At 41.9% G+C, this 23839-nt stretch overlaps 1 protein-coding gene across 1 annotated transcript in view; it reads right to left on the bottom strand.

Annotated features, from left to right (window-relative positions):
* Nucleotides 1-23839, bottom strand: part of LOC125231645 (protein ELYS) — a 57634-nt gene that overhangs the window by 18077 nt on the left and 15718 nt on the right. Inside the window, exons 14-24 of the mRNA XM_048137129.1 lie at nt 20246-20365; nt 12635-12793; nt 10334-10445; nt 8032-8341; nt 7420-7564; nt 6480-6679; nt 6034-6116; nt 5826-5950; nt 4969-5182; nt 4065-4189; nt 3071-3227 (exon numbers count right to left, since the gene is read on the bottom strand). Of these exons, the coding sequence (XP_047993086.1) occupies nt 3071-3227; nt 4065-4189; nt 4969-5182; nt 5826-5950; nt 6034-6116; nt 6480-6679; nt 7420-7564; nt 8032-8341; nt 10334-10445; nt 12635-12793; nt 20246-20365 (1750 nt within the window). The remainder of the gene's footprint in view (nt 1-3070; nt 3228-4064; nt 4190-4968; nt 5183-5825; nt 5951-6033; nt 6117-6479; nt 6680-7419; nt 7565-8031; nt 8342-10333; nt 10446-12634; nt 12794-20245; nt 20366-23839) is intronic.

The raw sequence follows: 23839 nt of genomic DNA, 5'->3' as shown, positions 1-23839 counted from the left end.
TAACAGCGAATTATGTTTCTCTGTCATTTAATCCTACATCAATAAAAGCAATATGTGTCAGTTTTTGCAACCACCACAAACATTATTATTAAATTATGTAGTTGTATAAACCCGAAGTACTACTCATAGGACTTAATATTTTTACATCCTGTATTTAGTAAAATATAAGCAAAATCAATGAAATTATTACTTAATTTCGTAAAACAACTAATAAAAAAAAATATTATTTACAAATTAGTAAAAAATACTCAAGATTACATGAATAAAATTGGATTTACTAACGTCTCCTTCACGGAATACCCATGTCGCCGTCTGTACCTTGTCAGTTTGACACTTAGTTTTTATTTTTCAAGCGTATGAGTGTGTTCACATTCAAACTAAAATACCCCTCTAGGAAATCGGATACGTCAGTTTAGATTGGCGCGAAATTGGAAAAAGAAAAGTCGGCTTTTATAATAAGTCCTACTGGTAGGACCGTGGTACGCTACGACTATACAGTCGTTGAAGAAGCTGGGTCTGAATGACCAACTTAATTATTACTATAGGAAGGACCTTGGGCCTTAGGAGGATAATACTAAATCTAAAACAACTGCAAAGCTGTCGGACTCGCTTTAAAGAACTCGGCATCCTGACACTTGCGTCCTTATACATTTTTGAAGTATGTAAGTTTGTAAGATCCCATAACCATTTCTTTTCACAAGCCAAAGACCGACACACTAAACCTCTAAACCTCCGACATAATAACGACCTTGCATTGCCCACATCCAACCTCACACTATACCACGCAGGACCCCACACAATGTGTATAAAAATTTATAATAAAATACCACAAACAATAAAATCAATAGCAAAACCCAAACTTTTTGAAACCGCTTTGAATAGATATTTGTTAGATAAAAGCTATTATACAATGAAAGAATTTTTTGATGATGCCTCCTGGAAAAATAATTAAAATCACTCAATGTTACAAATATGTTTAGTTATAGTGCAGATGTCTATATGTATAGCCATATCATTAGCTTATAAGAAATAATTGTAATTATAATTAGTACATAATTACAATATGTAAGTTGCTATGCCCTTACAGGGTCTGTATTACCTGCTACATTTATATGTAATGTGTAATATTACTGCAATAAAGATATTTGATTTGATTTGATAATTTAATTTAATAAGGGGTTTATTATTTTTTAATCAAATTTTGCTGACAACGTAAATAAATAAATAAAATAAATATAAATAAATAAATATTGGGAACACCTTACACAGATCAACTTAGCCCCAAACTAAGCAAAGCTTGTACTATGGGTGCTAAGCGACGATATACATACTTAAATAGATGCCAATGCCAAGTGATTGGTTCGCCAATGTGTAAACAGCGGCTCTTATCTTGGCCAAGGGGTTTCACAAAGGGTTGGTGGAACCGTTGGCCACATGTGTACAGCGGCCAATACATCAGAATAACAGCGCCCTCTTGTAGTAATAGTATTTCTAGACAGAGTAGACTGGCTTTAGTCTCGTACAGTCATTATGGCCACTGCCGCTTCCCGCTGAAAGTGCCGTCCACCCGCTCTCGGTTACCTCACAGTTACCTCCTGTCAAGAACGCGACCAGTCGACCTGTCATATCTCACTCATACAAGCATGGTACGCGTTCACCTACACGAGCTTAGACTGTGCGTAGGAGCGCGCTCTTCATATATTTGATCGCCATTGTCCGAAGTGTGCTTTAGTATAGTTGTTTGAAGATAACACAATGCACGAGGTAATTGGTGTGATACTATACAGCACGACGTATGATTTTATTAATTCTGATGCGGTACAAATTCACGAAAAAAAATGTACTTTTTTGTACTGACGTTTAAAAAAAATGTACCCTTATGATTTTGGAGTTTCGACATAGGGCCCGTGGTCGTGCTAGGTAGGTACTCCCTGGCACGACCACACTATATTTAATGAGATTTTAAATTTCTGTTGCAGTACAAATTCACGAAAAAAAATGTACTTTTTTGTACTTACCTTTTTAAAAAAAATACCCTCATGGTTTCGGAGTTTTGACATGGGGTGTGGTCGTGCTAGATAGGTGGTACTTCCTGGCACGACCACACTATATTTATGTTTAATTTGATGGTCAAATGAATACTAAACAAGTGTTTTGAAATTGTACTATGTAAATTACTTCAAAAACTTAGTGCGGTCGTGCCAGGGAGTACCTATCTAGCGCGACCACAACCCATGTCGAAACTCCGAAACCATGAAGGTACTTTTAATAAAAAGGTAAGTACAGAAAAGTACATTTTTTTTTCGTGAATTTGTACTGCAACAGAAATTTAAAATCTCATTAAATATAGTGTGGTCGTGCCAGGAAGTACCACCTATCTAGCACGACCACACCCCATGTCAAAACTCCGAAACCATGAGGGTATTTTTTTTAAAAGGTAAGTACAAAAAAGTACATTTTTTTTCGTGAATTTGTACTGCAACAGAAATTTAAAATCTCATTAAATATAGTGTGGTCGTGCCAGGGAGTACCTACCTAGCACGAGCACGACCCCGGGCCCTATGTTGAAACTCCAAAATCATAAGGGTACATTTTTTTAAACGTCAGTACAAAAAAGTACATTTTTTTTCGTGAATTTGTACCGCATCAGAATTAATAAAATCATCCGTGGTCGTGCTGTATAGTATCACACGGTAATTGGCCCACCAATGTGATTAACACACAGAACTTAATTTAGATAGAAGAAACAAATTCATATATTTGTATAGGGGCCGAGCGTGTCAAATTTTGTACTGAAGTTGATTCTTGCCTGTAATTTTAAATATGTCTCAGGCTCTTGATTGTTCATAATTTTTGTGTTGTTGCAATTGAATATCACGTAACGAGGCATTTTTTATGTTTTGGTTGACTTCAACTTACCAAAATTGACGCCCGAAAGCTGCAAGCTGCGATTAAAGACGGACAACTCAGTGGATTTCACTGATTTCATTTGACACGCTAAGTAGATACGTTTGCTTGATCTATGGTATATATGACATCTGTGGATTAACATAAGGTTCAAAACAGTCACCATAGGATGCGCGGTGCTGGTGGTAGTGACGAAGCTCTCCATGGACTCGTCCATCTCTCTCTGGCGCGGCTCTCTCTCTCGCAGCTCGGCGTAGGGCGCGGGCGGCGAGGGCGTTGACCCCGACTCGGACGCCGTCGGGATCGTGAAACGCAGGTGTCTGGAAATAGGGTACAATCAAATGGCAAGTTTTTAAAAAGCTATTTTAAAACCATATGTGCCAAGTTAAGCGCTGGTGGCCTAGCGGTAAGAGCGTGCGACTTTCAATCCGGAGGTCGCGGGTTCGAACCCGGCTCGTACCAATGAGTTTTTCTAAACTTATGTGCGAAATGTCATTTGATATTCGCCAGTCGCTTTTCGGTGAAGGAAAACATCGTGAGGAAACAGGACTAATTCCAATAAGGTCTAGTTATCCTTTGGGTTGGAAGGTCAGATGGCAGTCGCATTCGCAAAACTAGTGCCTATGCCAAATCTTGGGATTAGTTGTCACAGCGGACCTCAGGCTCCCATGAGCCGCGCCAAATGCCGGGATAACGCAAGGAGGATGATGATGATGTGCCAAGTCAATTTTGAAACCATATGTACCAAGATAATTTTGAAAACATATGTGCCAAGTTAATATAGAAACCATATGTGCCAAGTCACTTTTGAAACCATATGTGCCAAGATAATTTTCAAACCATATGTGCCAAGATGATTTTCAAACCATATGTGCCAAGATAATTTTGAAACCATATGTGCCAAGATAATTTTGAAACCATATGTGCCAAGATAATATTGAAACCATATTATGTGCCAAGTTAATTTTGAAACCATATGTGCCAATTTTCAAACCATATGTGCCAAGTTAATTAAGAAACTATATGTGCCAAGTTTTGACAGTCTGTAAGTGTTTTGCCTGTGCCTGTGGCCGTCGCAAATTATAGCACACGTTATCAATATCCCCCTTACCTCCCTTGTTGCACAGTGTGCTATTGCTATAATTAATATTATTTACTTGTTGGTGGAGTCGCTGTAGTGAGTGTGGTTGCTGGCAGTTTCCAATAGTTCGTCGTCACTGTCTCCGAGGTATCGGGAGTCGACCGGAGATGGAGCATCGCGACCGAGGGCCGAGTTTCTTATCTGTATACAAAATGAAAATCAACATTTACAAATTAGATAATAACGCTAAAAAATACGTTCAAGACAATGAAAGATCAAAATGTACAAGTATGTGTACCTATAAAACAATATGGCGACTGATCCTAGCAATTTATTATTATTATTATTATTTGTAAAGCAGGCAGGCAGTTGTAGTAACTGATAAAGCCTGTATCCAGTTGTCGGTAGAGGTTTCAGGTGTTATGTGGAATTAGCACTGTGCTTGTCTAACTTATTCTTGAATTCGTTTACACTTTGGGCCGATATTACATCCTCCGGGAGCTGATTCCAAGCTTTTACCACTCTACAACAATTGCGAGAATTTTGACATTTACAGCGAACAGTAAGTGCCTTTTCACATTATCCGATCCGATCGAATATAGGACCGATATCCACATTACATTACAGGCGCCTTCTTGGTTTTTTTCTATTGAAATCCTTCCGACATCCGATATCGGTGTTGTCTCCTTGAATAGGGAACTTAACCATTCTTAAAATAAAATATTTTATACCATGAACAAAATAAAGAAAACCATGGACAGAAGTTTTTTAAAAATACAGTTTCTATTTAATAAGTCAGGTAGAAATATATAAAGTAACTGAATTGATCGTGACGTCACTCAATTCGATTTCATATTAATTCCATATTAGCAAGTTCAAATTCGTTGTGACAATTCTTAAAAAGAAGCTGATTTGACTAGGAGGCAAGTAGCCTATTGTACACGGAGTTTTGGACGTTATAGTATAGGTTTAAGCCATACCTTGAGTATACTATGTGGCGTCCCAGCCCCACTCCTATCATATATCTTCCCATCCGGACTCTGCACTTCGGGCATGTCCAACAGTGTCGCCATCTGTCGACTCATGTGTTCGGCTTGCGGCGTGCGCGGGAACTTGGGCGTTCGCGGCGTGCCGGTAAGGTCGAGTTTGGCGCGCTTTGGCGGCGTCGACTCGGATTGGAAGTCACTGAATATACTAAAAGGAAAGGCAGGTTAAATGTGTGTATTTTAATACCGAGAGCGATTACGAAATAGTACATTTCGATACAAGTGGCGAAAAGAGGAAGTTCGAAACGAGTGGCGATAAATTAAAACACGACCGAAGAGGAGTTATTTAAATCGACACGAGTTACTAATTTCGTTTTCGCAGGTGTATAAACGTTTTTCAGTACAGATAGATGACCCTCCGAAGTTTCGACCTGACAAGAAATGAAATCTCTTCTCGCACTAGTGCGTAAAAAAGCACCACCTGCACTGAAAATATTCTAACAAATCAAGGGCTGCTTATTGAACAACAGTTAAGTATTTCTCAAAGTTCGATACGAGTTTATAGTAAACCAAGTGCAAGCAATAAATATTAAATAAATAAAAAAATATTTTGGTTTTGCTCGTAGTTTACCTTGAGGATGCGAACTCTCAAACAAATTCTTAGTTCTTCTGTTAATCATACAAAAAACTAATATGTAACTTAAAAAAAAAACAAATTGATAAAAACTGTTAGAACTAAACCGGCATACAAATTGCGTATACGGTTTGAAATACAACCAGTAACTAAGGTTTGCAGTATGTATAGCTTATAATCTCTTTTGAGTTTTATTATTTAGTATACATATGATTACCTCTTAGTTCTTGACAGCTTCGGAGTGCAGATGAAGGGTGTGTCTTCAATATTCAGCGCTCGTTTAATACCGCGCCTCATCTTAGGTCTATTTACCCAGGTTTCACTTGCGTTTTCTATCGTGTCCTGGAAAATCTCATCACATTTAAGTATACTTTTTCTCTCAATAAGAGATTATGATAAATACACATTGTTATTACTAAAAATACCTGAATAAAGGAGGATTTGTAGGTGAAAGTGTTCTTAGGAGATTTCGCTTGAACAAACACCGACATCGGCTTGGCTGCCAAAACTGAAACAAAAAGACACATATTAACCTCGTAAGACTTACAAACTATCCTACATGTCCTATTTTTAATTTGGACTAAGGACGTTACAATAAAACTATCTAAGTACTCATTGAATTTTCTACAGTGTCTAAATAGCATTGAAGTCTTTTTCATTTTATATTTTCCGTTGTTTTTTATGAAAACGGTGGATGGATGGAAGTTACAACAAGAATGTCGAAGAGCGAAATATTCCTGATTAAATTCTCCACAATTTTCCCATTTAAAGTATATCGCTACGACTTATAATTCTCATGTTACAAGTAACTTAGTATGCCAGTCAAGCGCGTCTGCTATGGAGGACGCTGGCGTCATGTCGGCACACTTACTATGCGGCTCGCAGTCGTTGCTGAGCGCCGTGCGCGCCACTCTGGAGGCGATGGTCGGCAGCGACGCGCACACCACATCTACTAGCGTGTCTCGTGCCTGCTGCCGGTCTAACGCGTCCGCTATGGAGGACGAGGAGGCGGTTATGTTGGCGCGCTTCGTGTGACGGAGCTTGCAGTTGTGCTGTTGAGCTTCTAAGTACCTGGTTAGAAAATAAACAATCACTTACAAGCTTTAGACGGGAGTTGCTCACGATTTTTTGGTTTAAGCTTAGGTATGCACTTGAATTTAAACACGAATAAATGAACTCTTTCCTCTTAGACACCTCTAGAGTATTATCCTTCTTCATATCAAAATGAGAAGGGATTTGCTGAATTTGTAATTAAGTAGGTCATAATTGTGTATATTTTGAAAGGCTAACTGAAAAATAACTTATGACTCTTAAGTTTGACTTTGTCTTTAGATGCTTCAAAATAAAGGCCACATTCAATTTGATTGCCAATTAAAAATGACAAAAACATAACTGTTTTTAAGCAACCAACCTTACGAAGACAGGTTAAAAGAATTGGGTCTGACAACCTTGGAGCAACGGAGACAACGCGGCGACTTAATAGAAAAGTACAAAATACTCACACCTACCTTAAGTGACATTTTCACTCAGAGTGTGTGTGACAGATTGAGATGACATTCCCTAAAGTTGACACGGATACAGAGCAGTAGCAACCCTAGACGTCACTTCTTGTCTAACCACGTAGTGAGAGTGTGGAACAGTTTGCCCGAAACCGTGATCAGTGCACCTACAGTGAACTCTTTAAAAAAAGACTCGACAAATATTTATTGAATGGACAAAATGCATCAGGACATTGACGTGCACGTATCAGCTTTAAGCTGCCTGTGCAACAACAAATATTAATAAATAAATGTAAAAATAGTCCCAAATACCTGGCTTGCTGCAAGTAGTACATGATGAGTATGTCCGAGGTATGCGGGTCGCTGCACGTCTCCAAGTACTTGATGAACGCCTCCTCTTCAAAAGGCAGTAAGGTCACTTGAAGGAGTTTAGACAACTGCCCTGTATTGCGGCACCCTGAAATTAAAACTCTATTACCAACATGTTTACAATGTATTTTATGATTTTTCTGCGATTTTATACAGGTAAACTTACAATTCCATAAGTGCAAACCGGCAACAAAACGCGGTAAATGCCGTGAGTACAATTGACCCATACTAATATTATAAATGGGAAAGTGTGTGTCTGTGTCTGTTTGTTTTTCCGTCCTTCACGGCCAAACGGAGCGACGTATTGACGTGATTTTTTAAGTGGAGATAGTTGAAGGGATGGAGAGTGACATAGGCTACCTTTTGTCACTTTCTACCCCCTCCCCCCCCACACTTCCCTAAAATGAGAAGTGGAAGTTTAACGCGAGCGAAGCCGCGGGCAAAAGCTAGTATAATCTACCTCTTACAGGTGAGTGGACAATGATAAGGATAGGTACTAGGAGATCCTGTTCAGGTGTTTCTGGACGAAAAATACGAGTTCATTATGCAACTTACCTTTGAAAAAGAAGTTCAACACGTGAAGCTTCTCCTCTAGACTCCCCGCGTTCTGCGCACACATTCTGACCACGTCCAACGCCTCAAACACCAATTTTCTCGCTAGATACAGGTTGCAACAGCTCTGCCAGTCCTCTAATTTATCATGGTCGTTGACCCTGTTGTTCTGGACAGGTGCTGGTTTTCGCACGTGCAGGTATTGTAGGGCGGCCTGTGTCATGTTCTGTGCTAGAAGGGAAGAGAGGACGGCGTGGTGTTGCCAGGGGGAGAGAGTGTTGCCCGTCAGGCATTGCAGCTGGTCTAGGGCGAACTGGAACAAAACTTGGGTATTTTATACTGAACAAAGAGTGTAAACTAAACTAGTCTGTTATTATTATTATTTAGAGCCTAATGTGTCCCACTGCTGGGCAAAGGCCTCCCCCCTCTTTTTCCACTCATCCCTGTTTGGAGCAACATCTGGCCAATCTTTCAAAAAGGAGTCCAAGTTATCCCGCCATCGCCGACGTGGTCTGCCGGATCCCCGGTTTGACTCGTGGGGCTCCCATTCCGTGGTTATCTTGGCCCACAAGTCGTCCGGCATTCGGCAGACGTGGCCAGCCCAGTCCCATTTTAGCTTAGCCGCTTTTTGAGCTACGTCTATTATTTGAGTCTTAGAGCGCAGCGTGGTGTTTCGGACCCGGTCCCTTAACTTTACACCTAATATGCTGCGCTCCATAGCTCTTTGGCAAACCCCGAGTTTGGACTGCTGAGCTTTTGTCAAAGACCAAGTCTGAGCACCGTAGGTGAGAACTGGAAGTACGCACATGTCCATGAGCCTACGTTTGAGTGACAGAGGTAGGTCTCCCTTCATCAAGTGCTTCATCGACCAATAGCTCTTCCAGGCGTTTTCAGTGCGTCTCTGGATCTCTTTGTCCTGTCGCGCCTGGAAAGAGACTATTTGGCCCAGATAAAGGTACTCCTGGACATATGCGATGTGTTCTCCGTTTATCTCAATCCTACGTTGTGTGCTTTGATTGGTCATGATCTTGGTCTTTGACATATTCATTTTTAGTCCAACATCGAGGCTTGCGTTGCTGAGGTCTTCTAGCATAACTAGTCTGATGTGACGATAAATTTGAAATTACTTATAAAAACTAAAACTGGTACCTAAATACTTTCGCAAATAATGTGAACATTTTTCAAACTTAAAATACAAGTTTACCTAGCAAGTAAAAAATATAGTTCCCTTTTTTTACAGCCTTTTGAAACTGCCAAGTATCAAATTATCAATCCAGGTTTTATCTATCTAAATCGACAAAGACTAGATCCATTAACACTTTTGCGTAGATAAAATATTTATCACCCATTCTTTTCATTCGTTATTCGACATTCGACAATTCATTATTGCAAACAGTTTTAATAGTATTTTATGCAACTGGTGGTTAAAAGAGGTCAAAAAAGGTGAGTGGCGTGGGTAACAATTTGAGGCGAAGCCGAAAATTGTTAATAAAGACGCCACGAGCATTTTTTGACTCAGTTAAACACCGTTGCATACAATACTTTTTCTACGACCAAGCACTTATTTTGAAAGAAAATTATAAATTCAACAAATACCTACTTTCAGTCATCTTAGTTATCTAGTGGACCACCTACCATTTTGAATATGCAGTTTGAGTACAAACATGAAAATAAAACTGTCTATGGTATGGTTCTTTGAAGCCTGGCCACTAAGACGAATCGAGTCGAGTTGAATCGAGTTCTCATACATTTGAATGCGATTCGACGCGTCGCCAATGAACGCAGCAGAAAATGAATGAGTCTCAACTCTGTGAATGCCAGGCTTTATCTGACATTCTAAGGTTAGCAACAATGTATTTCATACAATATTTTAATTTTCTACGATGAAGTGATTGGTTTGTTAAGTTGGTAGCAATGTATTTACAGAACTTTAACAGCTATATCGTGCTACTGCTACAAAATGTTTTCAGGGTATAGACTAGATAGACTTGTCCTGACATCTTTTATGTAGGGTTTTAAAGTTCTATGCACGACCTTGTAACTCACGAATAACAGTACGGGAGTAGAAAAAAGATCTTAATGAAGGTCACCCAATCCGATCCATGATTTTTGAAGTCGAAATAATTGAAGTGATGGAGAGTGACATAGGGTACATTTTATCTCTTTCTAACCCCCCTCTTGGCTAAAATGGGGGGTGGAAGTATGTATGGAGAATTCCGTAATTTACGAATTTAACGCGAAGACAAATAAAACAAAGGCTGAAGTGAAAGCAAACACTCGATAAGTATAAAATAGAAGCACTCACATCGAAATCCCTGTGGTCGAGATGCCAGAAGGCCTGCGTGGCCTTGATGGCCGTGTGGCTCAGCCCGAACATCGTCGGGAACTGCATGAGGCGCCGCACCACCGCCTCGTACCTGCCACACACACCGCTACAGCCTGTCGCCTCCACGACACTGCAGCCTGGTGTTACGGTCCAGCCACGACATTGGTCTAAGCGCGACAGCGGTGAACGGCAGCCATACGTGCGAATGAAAAGTCCCATCGCTGTGTCTCGCTCTAATGTATGGCCGCCGCTCACCGCTGTCGCGCTTAGACCGATGACGTGGCTGAGCCGTTAGTGTCACGTGGAGCGATCCGCACGATAAACATGTTGTCGTCCGCGCCACTCTAAAACGCTCCCTGCGGATGGCTCCACGCAGTCGGTCTGCTTGACAATAAACCAGCCTTATAATAATAGGAATATGTGACGTTATCTGGGTCATCATCATCATAAATTTAGCTGGGCTCTTGTCGGTGAAGCAATCTCCAGCTATGTTTTTCCTGGGCTTTTTCTTTGACAGCCTGATACGACACGACATTCACTTTATCTGTGTAAAGGGACCTTATTGTCGATGGCGCTTACGGCGTTAACGCAGATAACGGCACATATGTTTGCCAAGAAAATCGTACCTCGGTGCAATACCGTCTACAGTGTCAGTTTAGTTACGCACTGGTCCCAGCAAAGGCGAGCAAGCGAGCTATCGGCGAGAGAAACGAATAAAAAATAGTCGCTCCCGTGTAAGTAAAATATAGTTCCTCGCCGAGCAACGAACTATAAATAGCTCGCTCTCTCTTTTAGTTACACGGGAGCGACTATCTTTTGTTCGATTCTATTACCGATAACTCATCGTTTACTCGCTATTGGTGGGACCAGTGCCTTAGTCAACAGACTCGGTGTTAGAGCGTTCAAATACGACTCTATTGACTGTACCATTATTATGAGCAACAAGATTATAGTAGGATAAATGTCTCTGAGAAACAAAGAGAACTACATAATAAAGGCCGATGCTTGGCTTCAAATGTTTGGCAAAGATACCTATCCTATTAAATACTTACTTTCGTAAATATTGCAACAAGGTACATAATTATCCGAAACAATACTCAATACCTTCAAACACCTTAGCAATAAAATAATATTTGAAAGAGAAGTACTATGTATGTATCTTACGATCAAAGATAGCCTATAAATAAAACATTTTATGCATTAAATTTTTACGATCAAAACATCCGATGTGCCAAATGGCACGATCTGTTTCGTTAAAGAATTCAGGTCAAGTCTTAACAAACAACTTGTAGCCGTCTATTATATTCGATATTATACAATATAATATACCTCTTTCAAGGCGGGGTTATGGAATCATAAAATGAGAATTGATTTTTGAATAATAAGGGCCAGGTTGCATCAAACCATCTGTCACCGTGAAAGCGTTCGTTAAATTTTATTGTATGGGAAGTTCCATAGACGTCTGGTGCGTGACGATGATGTGTCTGTCAAATGTGGTTGATGCAACTGGCCCTAAGTATGGGAATGTAACGGATACTTCAAACATGCCTCAAAAGTACTCAAAAAGATTATTACTTTGACTATGTAAGTAATCAGCACTAATCACGTAGTATAAAACAAGTTTCAAGAAGATTTCAGTGATTAGGAAACATTGACGACCGGTCTGGCTCAGTCGGTAGTGACCCTGCCTGCTGAGCCGCGGTCCTGGGTTCGAATCCCGGTAAGGGCATTTATTTGTGTGATGAGCACAGATATTTGTTCCTGAGTCATGGGCGTTTTCTATGTATATAAGTATGTATTTATCTATTTAAGTATGTATATCGTCGCTTAGCACCCATAGTACAAGCTTTGCTTAGTTTGGGGCTAAGTTGATCTGTGTAAGGTGTCCCCCAATATTTTTTTTTTTTTTTAATTTTATTTTATTACACATTTTAATAATTTTAGACCGGGGGCCCATTTCTCAAAACTGAAAGCTACAAGTTACAAGCAGAAGTCTCTTTCCAAATGCTTTCTTTTACAATTTACAAGCGGTTGTGAATGTCTAATATGACAAGTTGGAAAGAGACTTGCGCTTGTAACTTACTTTCAGTTTTGAGAAATGGGCCCCAGCAGTATTACTTTCCACTGCCTTACATACACACAGTACACACACACAGTGTACAGTCGAGTTCATAAATATGTGTACATTTCTTCACCTTAATTTCTTGCAATAAGATAAAAAAATGTACACATATTTATGAACTCGACTAAGAGCACTTATGAATTGAATGATGGACTCACCTGACTTCGTAGAGCATGGAGTAGTCCACCAGCAGGTACAGCACCAGCGAGTGCTTGTGCTCCTCGGCGATGTCGGGCAGCAGGTACAGCCGCAGGAGGGAGTAGAGGGACGGCGGCGGGTACAGCCCGTTGGTCTCGCTGCCGCCTTTCAGCCACATCCTAAAAACAGTTTTGCTAAATCAATGGCGAGCTGTATCAAATCTTGTAAAAAAAAAATAATAATAAACATTGGGGACAACTTACACAGATCAACTTAGCCCCAAATATGAATATATCCGTTCATGTGGCCAAGATGGGACACTGACAACTCTGATTGTCGGATGTGTGGCGAAGAGGAACAGACCGTCAGACATCTAACGTGTGAATGTTCGCCCTCGCCAGACAAAGAATGAAGAACTTTGGAGCAGGTTACCTGGCGCCAAAGGACTTCAGAGAGCTGTTGGCTGTCAAGTTGACTCTGTGACCAGCTGATTTCAAATATTGAAATTTAATTCTATTTTTAGCTTTAAAGAGGACTTCTACTCATTGTTAGTTAATTTAAGTAGTAAAGTATTATCAGTGATACAGTTTTGGTGAAATTGGCAACGTTACACCGAGTATTTATTGGACTTTGAGGCAGGACTACCCAACTGTCAACGAGTGATCGCAGCCGTTGGAATCTGCGTTTGAAACGGGGAGAGTATTCCGTTTTATTTATCATTTATTTCTACACTCAAACAAAGCTCATTGCTGCGGCCGTGAGCAACGTCAAACAAACAACATTGGCACCGTGCAGTCTCCCTTTGCTTGACGAACTAGTGGAAGCACAAGACGAGACAAGACACATTCGCCACAGACACTGCCGACTACTGACACACTGCACACTATTCATTCCTACAGCTCTCATCTCTGTCGTCATCTTGGCAAATCTGTCAATCTCTATTGAGATAAGTACTCATCCTTTTTTATTACATCTTTCAGAAAGCCAGACGAGTGACAATGGACACCGAAATTGCGGCCGAAACTCGCAAGGCAACGGCACGACAACTAGAGATGCAGCTAAAAACAACAGCACAGGACCTACACGAGTCGAGGGCCTTGTCGAAGCAGTTGTTGGAGGAAAGGGAGGAAAGCGAAGTGGAGCTCCAGAAAATAATCAACAAAAACTCAGAATTGAGAAGGGAGCTGGCGGACAATGATGTGCAGCTGACTGATGCCCGCGGAGAAGTGGACCGTTTGCAAGGCACAATAGACACCTTCAACCAGTGCGCTTCGACACATGAAGTGGCCTTGGCCCGCATCACACAGTTAGAAGAAGAACTGGGTGTGGCAAATGAGGAACTTAATTTGTTTAGGAAAGAGCGGGAGCACTATGATGCTTCGCAGTTACAGAATGTGTACCAAGAGTTGGTAAGCGGTGAAACACAATTAAGTAGGGACTCCAAACACATAGTATTCTTTAATAGTAGTAATAAGTTAAAAAAGTACATTAAGATTAATAGGTATATTAGGAGAACCCAAAAGCTGATCAAAGGCCAGGCATGTATTAAAAAATATAGTAAATTAAAACATACATTAACAGTTATGAAAAATAGGGTTCAAGACTGTCATTCAGAGCTGGAAGTCAAGGAATCAAATTTTCTGAAATTAAATGCCGACATTAACAGGCTGAAAGATGAGCTTTTGGCAGTATCCACCATGTATGAGACTACTAAAAAACAAGTTGAGGAGCACATACAGGCTTTTAATAAATTGCTGCTAGAAAATAGAGATTTGGAGGAGCGGTGTAAGGCATTATTAAATGGAAAACATTGTAATTGTGGCCAAATGCCACCAGCAAAGATTATTCAAGCCGATGTGGCCCACGACACAACTAGGCATGCGGCAGTAGTTAAACAGCCCCCTAGAGCAGTCAGTAAGACGGTTGTTTTTTCAGATCAGATTGGGTTAGGAATGGGCCCATTATTGAGCTACCAGTTAGAGCAACAAGTGACAAATTACTGTTATCAAAACATTACTTTGTCTCATTTATGTGACCTTATTTCAAAGGGATGTTATGATAGCAGTACTACATTAGTAATTTTATTAGGAAATAGTCTTAATGTAGATAAGCTTAGCATAGATAAATTGATGTCCACACTAAATGTTATTGAAAAATCTGGTGTGGGGAAAATTATATTATGTGCACTACCTTATGCAGAAAATGTATCATATGACTATAATTGTAAGATAGCTTACTATAATTATTTAATGTACCATGCCATAGCTGTTAATAAAAAGTACCATTTCTTTGACTTAAATAAATTCATTGAACGCTTCATGCTAGCTCCACGGAAGGTATTTTTGCCAAAGAAATTATTTGTATATTTAGTGGAGTTATTGGCCTTCAATATTGAGCCAAATAGATGTAATAGTGTTATATATAAGTCTCAGTCAGCTGACAAAGCCAAGGACCCCATGCCTCATTTAAACTAGATTGTAAGACAGCGGAAAAACACCTGAATATGAACGTTGTTCACCAGAATATTCAGGGTTTTTCCAGCAAAGAATTAGAAGTAGGATTATTTTTAGATAGTAATAATGTTGAAGTTATGTGTATTACTGAACATTGGTTGAAACAAGAACAGTTGATATTTGATTATGTTAATTTTAAATTAGCTAGTTTTTTTGCCAGAAAATCTGCTGCTCATGGTGGCTCCCTTATTATTGTTAAAAATTGTATGAAGTGTAAAGAGCGCAAAGATGTTGTAAAATATTCCATAGAAAGAACTATAGAAATTTCATGTGTTGAATTAGACAGATATATTATTGTATGTGTTTATAGACCACCATCAGCTGACTTCAGCATATTTGAATCTACAATGGAAAATGTTCTGAATTTAGTATGCAAGGGCCAAAAACATGTTATTTTATGTGGAGATTTTAATGTTAACTTGCTCGAGTCATCTAGTAATACTGTTAAAATGTTCTGTTTGTTTAAATCATTTAATTTATTTAATTTATTTCTTGAACCTACTCGGGTAGGTGTGACTAGTGCAACATGCCTAGATAATATTTTTTGTAACTGTGAATGTACAGATAAGAAATTATTTAACTGTTTTCATTCCGATCACAGCGGCCAAAGGGCAGCTTTCTTAAACGTTATTCATGATACTCCACAAACAATAACATATAGACCCATTACTGGATCTCGCTTGGAATCATTCAAAAATGAAATTCAACATAGTTTGTCTATAATACCATTTTCGCATTATGACTGTAATCATTTGTATCAAGATGTTTTCAATGTAATTCTTAATCAATTTAATAACAATTTCAAAGTGAAATCTATTAGTGGGTCAAAAGTTAAAACAAAGTTTAGTGAATGGGCTACTGTAGGTATTCACAAAAGTAGAAAAAGACTTTATGAACTTTATGGTGAGAGAGAGCTGAACAAGAATTCAGAATTCCTGGACTATGTAAGAAACTACTCAAGAATCTTCAAGAAAGTGTGTTTAACTGCTAAGAAAAACTTTATTAGTTCTAAATTGAAAGTGTCGGACAACAAAGTGAAAACAACTTGGAGTATTATAAATAAAGAAGCTGGTAAATGTAAATCACGCGATTGTCAAGTCAACATTGTATCAGATAATCAACAAATAGTGACGAACAGCGATGTTGCCTCGGCATTCGAAGATTATTTCTCAAATATAGCCGTTAACACCACAAAATGTTTACATTCTTCTGCGGCTCAAGCCCATTCATTACTTTGTGCTAATGTTAAGAAATGTAATAATTCATTTGAATTTAGTCAAGTAGACTCTGTAAATATTGTTAAAACATTCAAGTCACTCAATTTAAAGAAAACGGAAGACTTATGGGGAACATCAGTTAAAGTAATTAGTCATGTCATAGATATATTAATACAATTTATGTGTCAGGAAATTATCCTAAAGAGCTTAAAAAAACACGTGTGTGTCCACTGTTTAAAGGGAAAGGAGACAAAACATTAGTAACAAACTACAGACCGATCACAATAGTCCCTACAATATCAAAAGTGGTTGAGTCATTAATATCCCGCACTATAATGAACTACATGGAAACAAATAATATTTTAAGTGACTCGCAGTATGCATACAGAAAAGGAAGATCAACTACCTCAGCAGCATTGCAGCTTACAAATGACGTCATACATACACTAGACAAGAAACAAAAAGTAGCCGCAATATTTTTAGATCTGTCTAAAGCCTTCGACAGTATTGATCATGAATTATTATTGCTAAAATTAAAATTGTATGGTATACATGGAACTGAGTTGCAACTTTTAGAATCATTTTTAACAAACAGGGAACAAACAGTGGAAATTGAAATACATGGAAAGAAAATGAAATCAAAACCAAGAACAGTTCCAAATGTTGGGGTACCTCAAGGGTCGGCGTTAGGCAACACCCTATTTTTGTTGTTTATGAATGATCTTGCAGGATTAGACATAGATGGTAAATTTATAATATACGCAGATGACACCACTATAGTCGTAAAAGGCGACTCAACTGAAATAATTTCAGAAAAAATTAAATGTACAATGGAAAAGGTCATTGAGTGGTTTGATGATAACGGTCTGATTTTAAACTCTGACAAAACCCATATTATGCTTTTTAACGGTAAGACTGCTATCAGTGACGAAGTAAAAATTGAACTCTCTAATGGTACCTGCTTGAAAAGTTCAAATATGGTTAGAATGTTAGGATTTACCATTGATCCTGCTATGACATGGAAAACACACATAGACAATGTATGTGCTAAAATGGCAAGTGGTGTCTACGCCCTTAAACAACTTCGTACAATTATATCCCATGAATGTCTAATCCAATCCTATTATGCGTATGTACATTCCATTATGTCTTACGGTATAATTCTGTGGGGAAACTCGTCAGACCATCAGAGAGTATTGAAAATGCAAAAGCAAGCGATAAGAGTGATCATGAACGCGGGATACAGAGATACGTGCAGAGAATACTTCCAAACCCTTAAAATAATGACGTCTGTGGCTCAATATATATTTGAATGCATTATGTTTGTTCGGGAGAATATACACATGTTTAAAAAGAAAGGTGACTCCGAGCGCCCGAATCGTTACCCAAACGATCTCTGTGTAAGTCCCCACAAACTCGCCATGACACAAAAATTGCCAGGCGTAATTGGTCGTAAACTTTTCAATAAATTACCTGAAAATTTCAAAAGGGAATCAAAACTGACAGTGTTTCGTGCTCAAGTGAAAGAACTTTTATTAAGCAAGACTGTGTATACCATTAGTGAATTTTATGAAATGTTAATGTGAAAATAATGAAATGCAATTATTATTAATTAATATTAATTTTTAAATTCTAGACTAGTCACACTTGTTAGTAGTATAGATATTTTGTACACAATGTATATTTTAAATGTACCTATTACCTTGTGTGATGAATAAATGACTATCTATCTATCTATCTATCTATCTATAATAGCACCTTACTTGGCCGTAATATATAATATTTCAATTTCACAAGGCACCTTTCCAGATCTTATGAAATGTAGTAAAGTCATACCGCTTTTTAAATCGGGTGATTCGAGTGATATAACCAATTTCCGTCCCATATCAATACTTCCTGTACTAAGTAAAGTCTTTGAGAAGCTAATGTTAAATGATCTACTGGGACACTTCAACAGACATAGATTACTTACAAGCAAACAGTTCGGTTTCACAAGGGGCCGTTCCACGACCGATGCTGCTTCGGTACTCATTAAACATATATATAATTTTTGGGAAAATTCTTGTGATGCAATTGGCATATTTTGTGATCTTTCAAAAGCCTTTGATTGTGTGGATCATGGAACGCTCATTTTGAAATTAGAACACTATGGTTTGTCTATAAATGCCCTAAACTTTATGTCTTCTTACCTTAGCAATAGAACACAAACAGTAGTTGTTAACAAAACTCGCTCTAGCGGGACTGTAGTCCAATTAGGAGTGCCACAAGGCTCAATTTTAGGTCCATTCCTGTTTTTGGTTTATATAAATGATTTGCCATATATAGTAAAAAACTTTTGTGAAATAGTACTTTTTGCTGATGATACATCACTGCTTTTTAATGTTGACCGAAAATCTACGGATTACAATGTAATTAATAGCACGTTAGCTGATGTACTGCAGTGGTTTACTGTCAACAATTTACTTCTTAATTCTAAGAAAACCAAATGTATTCGATTTTCTCTGCCGAATGTTAAACCAATCGATACAAAAATACTTTTGAATGATGAATGCTTAGAGATGGTAGATACAACACTGTTCCTTGGTTTAACATTGGACAAAAATCTACAATGGAGTCCTCATATAAAGAAACTAGCAAGCAAATTAAGTTCAGCCGCATACGCCGTTAGGAGAATCAGGCAACTGACTAATGTTGAGACAGCTCGCCTAGTGTATCATAGTTATTTTCACAGTGTAATGTCATACGGTATTCTGGTTTGGGGCAAAGCAGCTGACATACAGACTATCTTTGTATTACAAAAGAGAGCCATTCGTTCTATTTACAACTTAGGAACACGTGAATCAGTAAGAGAACTCTTCAAAGAAATTAATATCTTAACTGTAGCTTCCCAATACATTTATGATAGTATAATTTATGTTGTTAAGAATTTAGACTGTTTCACTAAGAATTCTGATATCCATAATTATAACACTAGAAACAAAAATAAGCTTGCCATAAAGAAGTTTCGTGTCCGTAAAGTACAGAAGTCATTTGTTGGGCAATGCATTCATTTTTATAATAAGTTACCTGACACTGCTTTGAGATTACCCCTCCCAGCTCTTAAGAACTACTTAAAAAAAACATTGATGTTAAAGGCTTATTACAGAGTCGAGGACTATTTGACAGACAAACATGCATGGCCCGAACCAGAAACTACAAAAAACGAATAGCAATTAAAATAATTGTATTATGTATAGAGGACACAGTTCAGATAAGAAAGCACATCAAATATTTTATATTTTATGTTGTGTAGGTAAATTACATATTTAATGATATTGAGATTCATATTATCTTTTTCTTCTGTGACAATTTGATATGTTTTCTCTGAAGAAGAACGACGTATTATTAAGCAATAATATAATTTATTGAAATTAATTTCCATAGAGTACCTAGTCTGTTCATATTCTTTGATGAATACTTTTGCATGTTAAATTGTATCTTGTTATTTAATGCATGTTAATTATAAGATGTAATGTTTTGAAAAGAAGTTGCCCGCCGAGTTTCTTGCCGGTCCCATAGTGGATACCCCCCACCCAACTGAGGGGGGACTGAAATCTTCTCGAGGCTGAGGCGTAGGGTTAGAGCCGGCGTAGCTTTATTTGACGTTCATATGCGCATTGTAATATGCCTACTTGAAAAATAAATATTTCATTTTCATTTTCATACCCATGAGCCTCATCATCCGATACGTGGAGATGGTCGAGAAGCTCCTGAATAGCTGAAGGATCTTAGGATTGTGGGGGTAATTGCACAAAAGATCCCAATGGGTCGAAGTGTATCCTAAAGGGTCCCGTCAGATATAAGATAAGAGCTTAGGTAGCTGATTACGAGTTTATTTGAAACTAAAACTGACTAAACTCACTGTTGTATCCTCTCGCCGCCGAACTCGTTCTCGATCAGCTGATCGATGTAGAGCAACGAGCATGATTTGCTCGCGTCCTCGTTGGGCAGTCCGCTCTGTAGCCGTTGCAGCTTCATTCGCCTGCAACAACAAATCAAACTCATGTTGGTTCGCGTAGTCGGGTCTAAGTCTGGAAGATTCTGACGGAAGAGTATTTCGGCATTCCTGGGACCTCGCCTTCTAGCGACGGAGACAAAGCGGTGTTAGTGGCTAACCCATGGGTCTCATCAGCTTGGGGAGTCCCACATAACCATCCCAGGCCCGTGTCCACGTCTGGTTAGTATAAATAAAATAATGCATTAACCCCTCTTTAAAAAAATGGAATATAATATATGCAGTAAATAAAATTGGCAGTGTTTTCTCGAGGTTCGCGAATTTGGTTGTAGTAGTTGCCATACAAAGCAAACGCATATTATCATAAGCGACATTCTCGTAGAATGCCCCGCTACAGTTGTACAGAGTGTATAAACATACCGTTTGGTGTATATCTCGCTGAGCTGGCTGGCCGGGTAGGGCAGGTCGTGGCGGCGCTCGGGCAGCAGCCCCACGCGCAGGAACCACTGCACCACCTGGAAGTACAGCGCCACCGTGCCCACGCCCTTGTACTTCTGCTGGACCTCGCTGAGGGCTGGAGCCAGTATTGTGGTGTCATACCTCTTAGTGTATATCTCGCTGAGCTGGCTGGCCGGGTAGGGCAGGTCGTGGCGCCGCTCGGGCAGCAGCCCCACGCGCAGGAACCACTGCACCACCTGGAAGTACAGCGCCACCGTGCCCACGCCCTTGTACTTCTGCTGGACCTCGCTGAGGGCTGGAGCCAGTATTGTGGTGTCATACCTCTTAGTGTATATCTCGCTGAGCTGGCTGGCCGGGTAGGGCAGGTCGTGGCGCCGCTCGGGCAGCAGCCCCACGCGCAGGAACCACTGCACCACCTGGAAGTACAGCGCCACCGTGCCCACGCCCTTGTACTTCTGCTGGACCTCGCTGAGGGCTGGAGCCAGTATTGTGGTGTCATACCTCTTAGTGTATATCTCGCTGAGCTGGCTGGCCGGGTAGGGCAGGTCGTGGCGCCGCTCGGGCAGCAGCCCCACGCGCAGGAACCACTGCACCACCTGGAAGTACAGCGCCACCGTGCCCACGCCCTTGTACTTCTGCTGGACCTCGCTGAGGGCTGGAGCCAGTATTGTGGTGTCATACCTCTTAGTGTATATCTCGCTGAGCTGGCTGGCCGGGTAGGGCAGGTCGTGGCGCCGCTCGGGCAGCAGCCCCACGCGCAGGAACCACTGCACCACCTGGAAGTACAGCGCCACCGTGCCCACGCCCTTGTACTTCTGCTGGACCTCGCTGAGGGCTGGAGCCAGTATTGTGGTGTCATACCTCTTAGTGTATATCTCGCTGAGCTGGCTGGCCGGGTAGGGCAGGTCGTGGCGCCGCTCGGGCAGCAGCCCCACGCGCAGGAACCACTGCACCACCTGGAAGTACAGCGCCACCGTGCCCACGCCCTTGTACTTCTGCTGGACCTCGCTGAGGGCTGGAGCCAGTATTGTGGTGTCATACCTCTTAGTGTATATCTCGCTGAGCTGGCTGGCCGGGTAGGGCAGGTCGTGGCGGCGCTCGGGCAGCAGCCCCACGCGCAGGAACCACTGCACCACCTGGAAGTACAGCGCCACCGTGCCCACGCCCTTGTACTTCTGCTGGACCTCGCTGAGGGCTGGAGCCAGTATTGTGGTGTCATACCTCTTAGTGTATATCTCGCTGAGCTGGCTGGCCGGGTAGGGCAGGTCGTGGCGGCGCTCGGGCAGCAGCCCCACGCGCAGGAACCACTGCACCACCTGGAAGTACAGCGCCACCGTGCCCACGCCCTTGTACTTCTGCTGGACCTCGCTGAGGGCTGGAGCCAGTATTGTGGTGTCATACCTCTTAGTGTATATCTCGCTGAGCTGGCTGGCCGGGTAGGGCAGGTCGTGGCGGCGCTCGGGCAGCAGCCCCACGCGCAGGAACCACTGCACCACCTGGAAGTACAGCGCCACCGTGCCCACGCCCTTGTACTTCTGCTGGACCTCGCTGAGGGCTGGAGCCAGTATTGTGGTGTCATACCTCTTAGTGTATATCTCGCTGAGCTGGCTGGCCGGGTAGGGCAGGTCGTGGCGGCGCTCGGGCAGCAGCCCCACGCGCAGGAACCACTGCACCACCTGGAAGTACAGCGCCACCGTGCCCACGCCCTTGTACTTCTGCTGGACCTCGCTGAGGGCTGGAGCCAGTATTGTGGTGTCATACCTCTTAGTGTATATCTCGCTGAGCTGGCTGGCCGGGTAGGGCAGGTCGTGGCGGCGCTCGGGCAGCAGCCCCACGCGCAGGAACCACTGCACCACCTGGAAGTACAGCGCCACCGTGCCCACGCCCTTGTACTTCTGCTGGACCTCGCTGAGGGCTGGAGCCAGTATTGTGGTGTCATACCTCTTAGTGTATATCTCGCTGAGCTGGCTGGCCGGGTAGGGCAGGTCGTGGCGCCGCTCGGGCAGCAGCCCCACGCGCAGGAACCACTGCACCACCTGGAAGTACAGCGCCACCGTGCCCACGCCCTTGTACTTCTGCTGGACCTCGCTGAGGGCTGGAGCCAGTATTGTGGTGTCATACCTCTTAGTGTATATCTCGCTGAGCTGGCTGGCCGGGTAGGGCAGGTCGTGGCGCCGCTCGGGCAGCAGCCCCACGCGCAGGAACCACTGCACCACCTGGAAGTACAGCGCCACCGTGCCCACGCCCTTGTACTTCTGCTGGACCTCGCTGAGGGCTGGAGCCAGTATTGTGGTGTCATACCTCTTAGTGTATATCTCGCTGAGCTGGCTGGCCGGGTAGGGCAGGTCGTGGCGGCGCTCGGGCAGCAGCCCCACGCGCAGGAACCACTGCACCACCTGGAAGTACAGCGCCACCGTGCCCACGCCCTTGTACTTCTGCTGGACCTCGCTGAGGGCTGGAGCCAGTATTGTGGTGTCATACCTCTTAGTGTATATCTCGCTGAGCTGGCTGGCCGGGTAGGGCAGGTCGTGGCGCCGCTCGGGCAGCAGCCCCACGCGCAGGAACCACTGCACCACCTGGAAGTACAGCGCCACCGTGCCCACGCCCTTGTACTTCTGCTGGACCTCGCTGAGGGCTGGAGCCAGTATTGTGGTGTCATACCTCTTAGTGTATATCTCGCTGAGCTGGCTGGCCGGGTAGGGCAGGTCGTGGCGCCGCTCGGGCAGCAGCCCCACGCGCAGGAACCACTGCACCACCTGGAAGTACAGCGCCACCGTGCCCACGCCCTTGTACTTCTGCTGGACCTCGCTGAGGGCTGGAGCCAGTATTGTGGTGTCATACCTCTTAGTGTATATCTCGCTGAGCTGGCTGGCCGGGTAGGGCAGGTCGTGGCGCCGCTCGGGCAGCAGCCCCACGCGCAGGAACCACTGCACCACCTGGAAGTACAGCGCCACCGTGCCCACGCCCTTGTACTTCTGCTGGACCTCGCTGAGGGCTGGAGCCAGTATTGTGGTGTCATACCTCTTAGTGTATATCTCGCTG

This window comes from Leguminivora glycinivorella, chromosome 12 (genome assembly GCF_023078275.1).
Source record: "Leguminivora glycinivorella isolate SPB_JAAS2020 chromosome 12, LegGlyc_1.1, whole genome shotgun sequence".
In the NCBI taxonomy this organism is placed as follows: Eukaryota; Metazoa; Arthropoda; class Insecta; order Lepidoptera; family Tortricidae; genus Leguminivora; species Leguminivora glycinivorella.
This window is presented reverse-complemented; position numbering and strand designations above follow the sequence as displayed.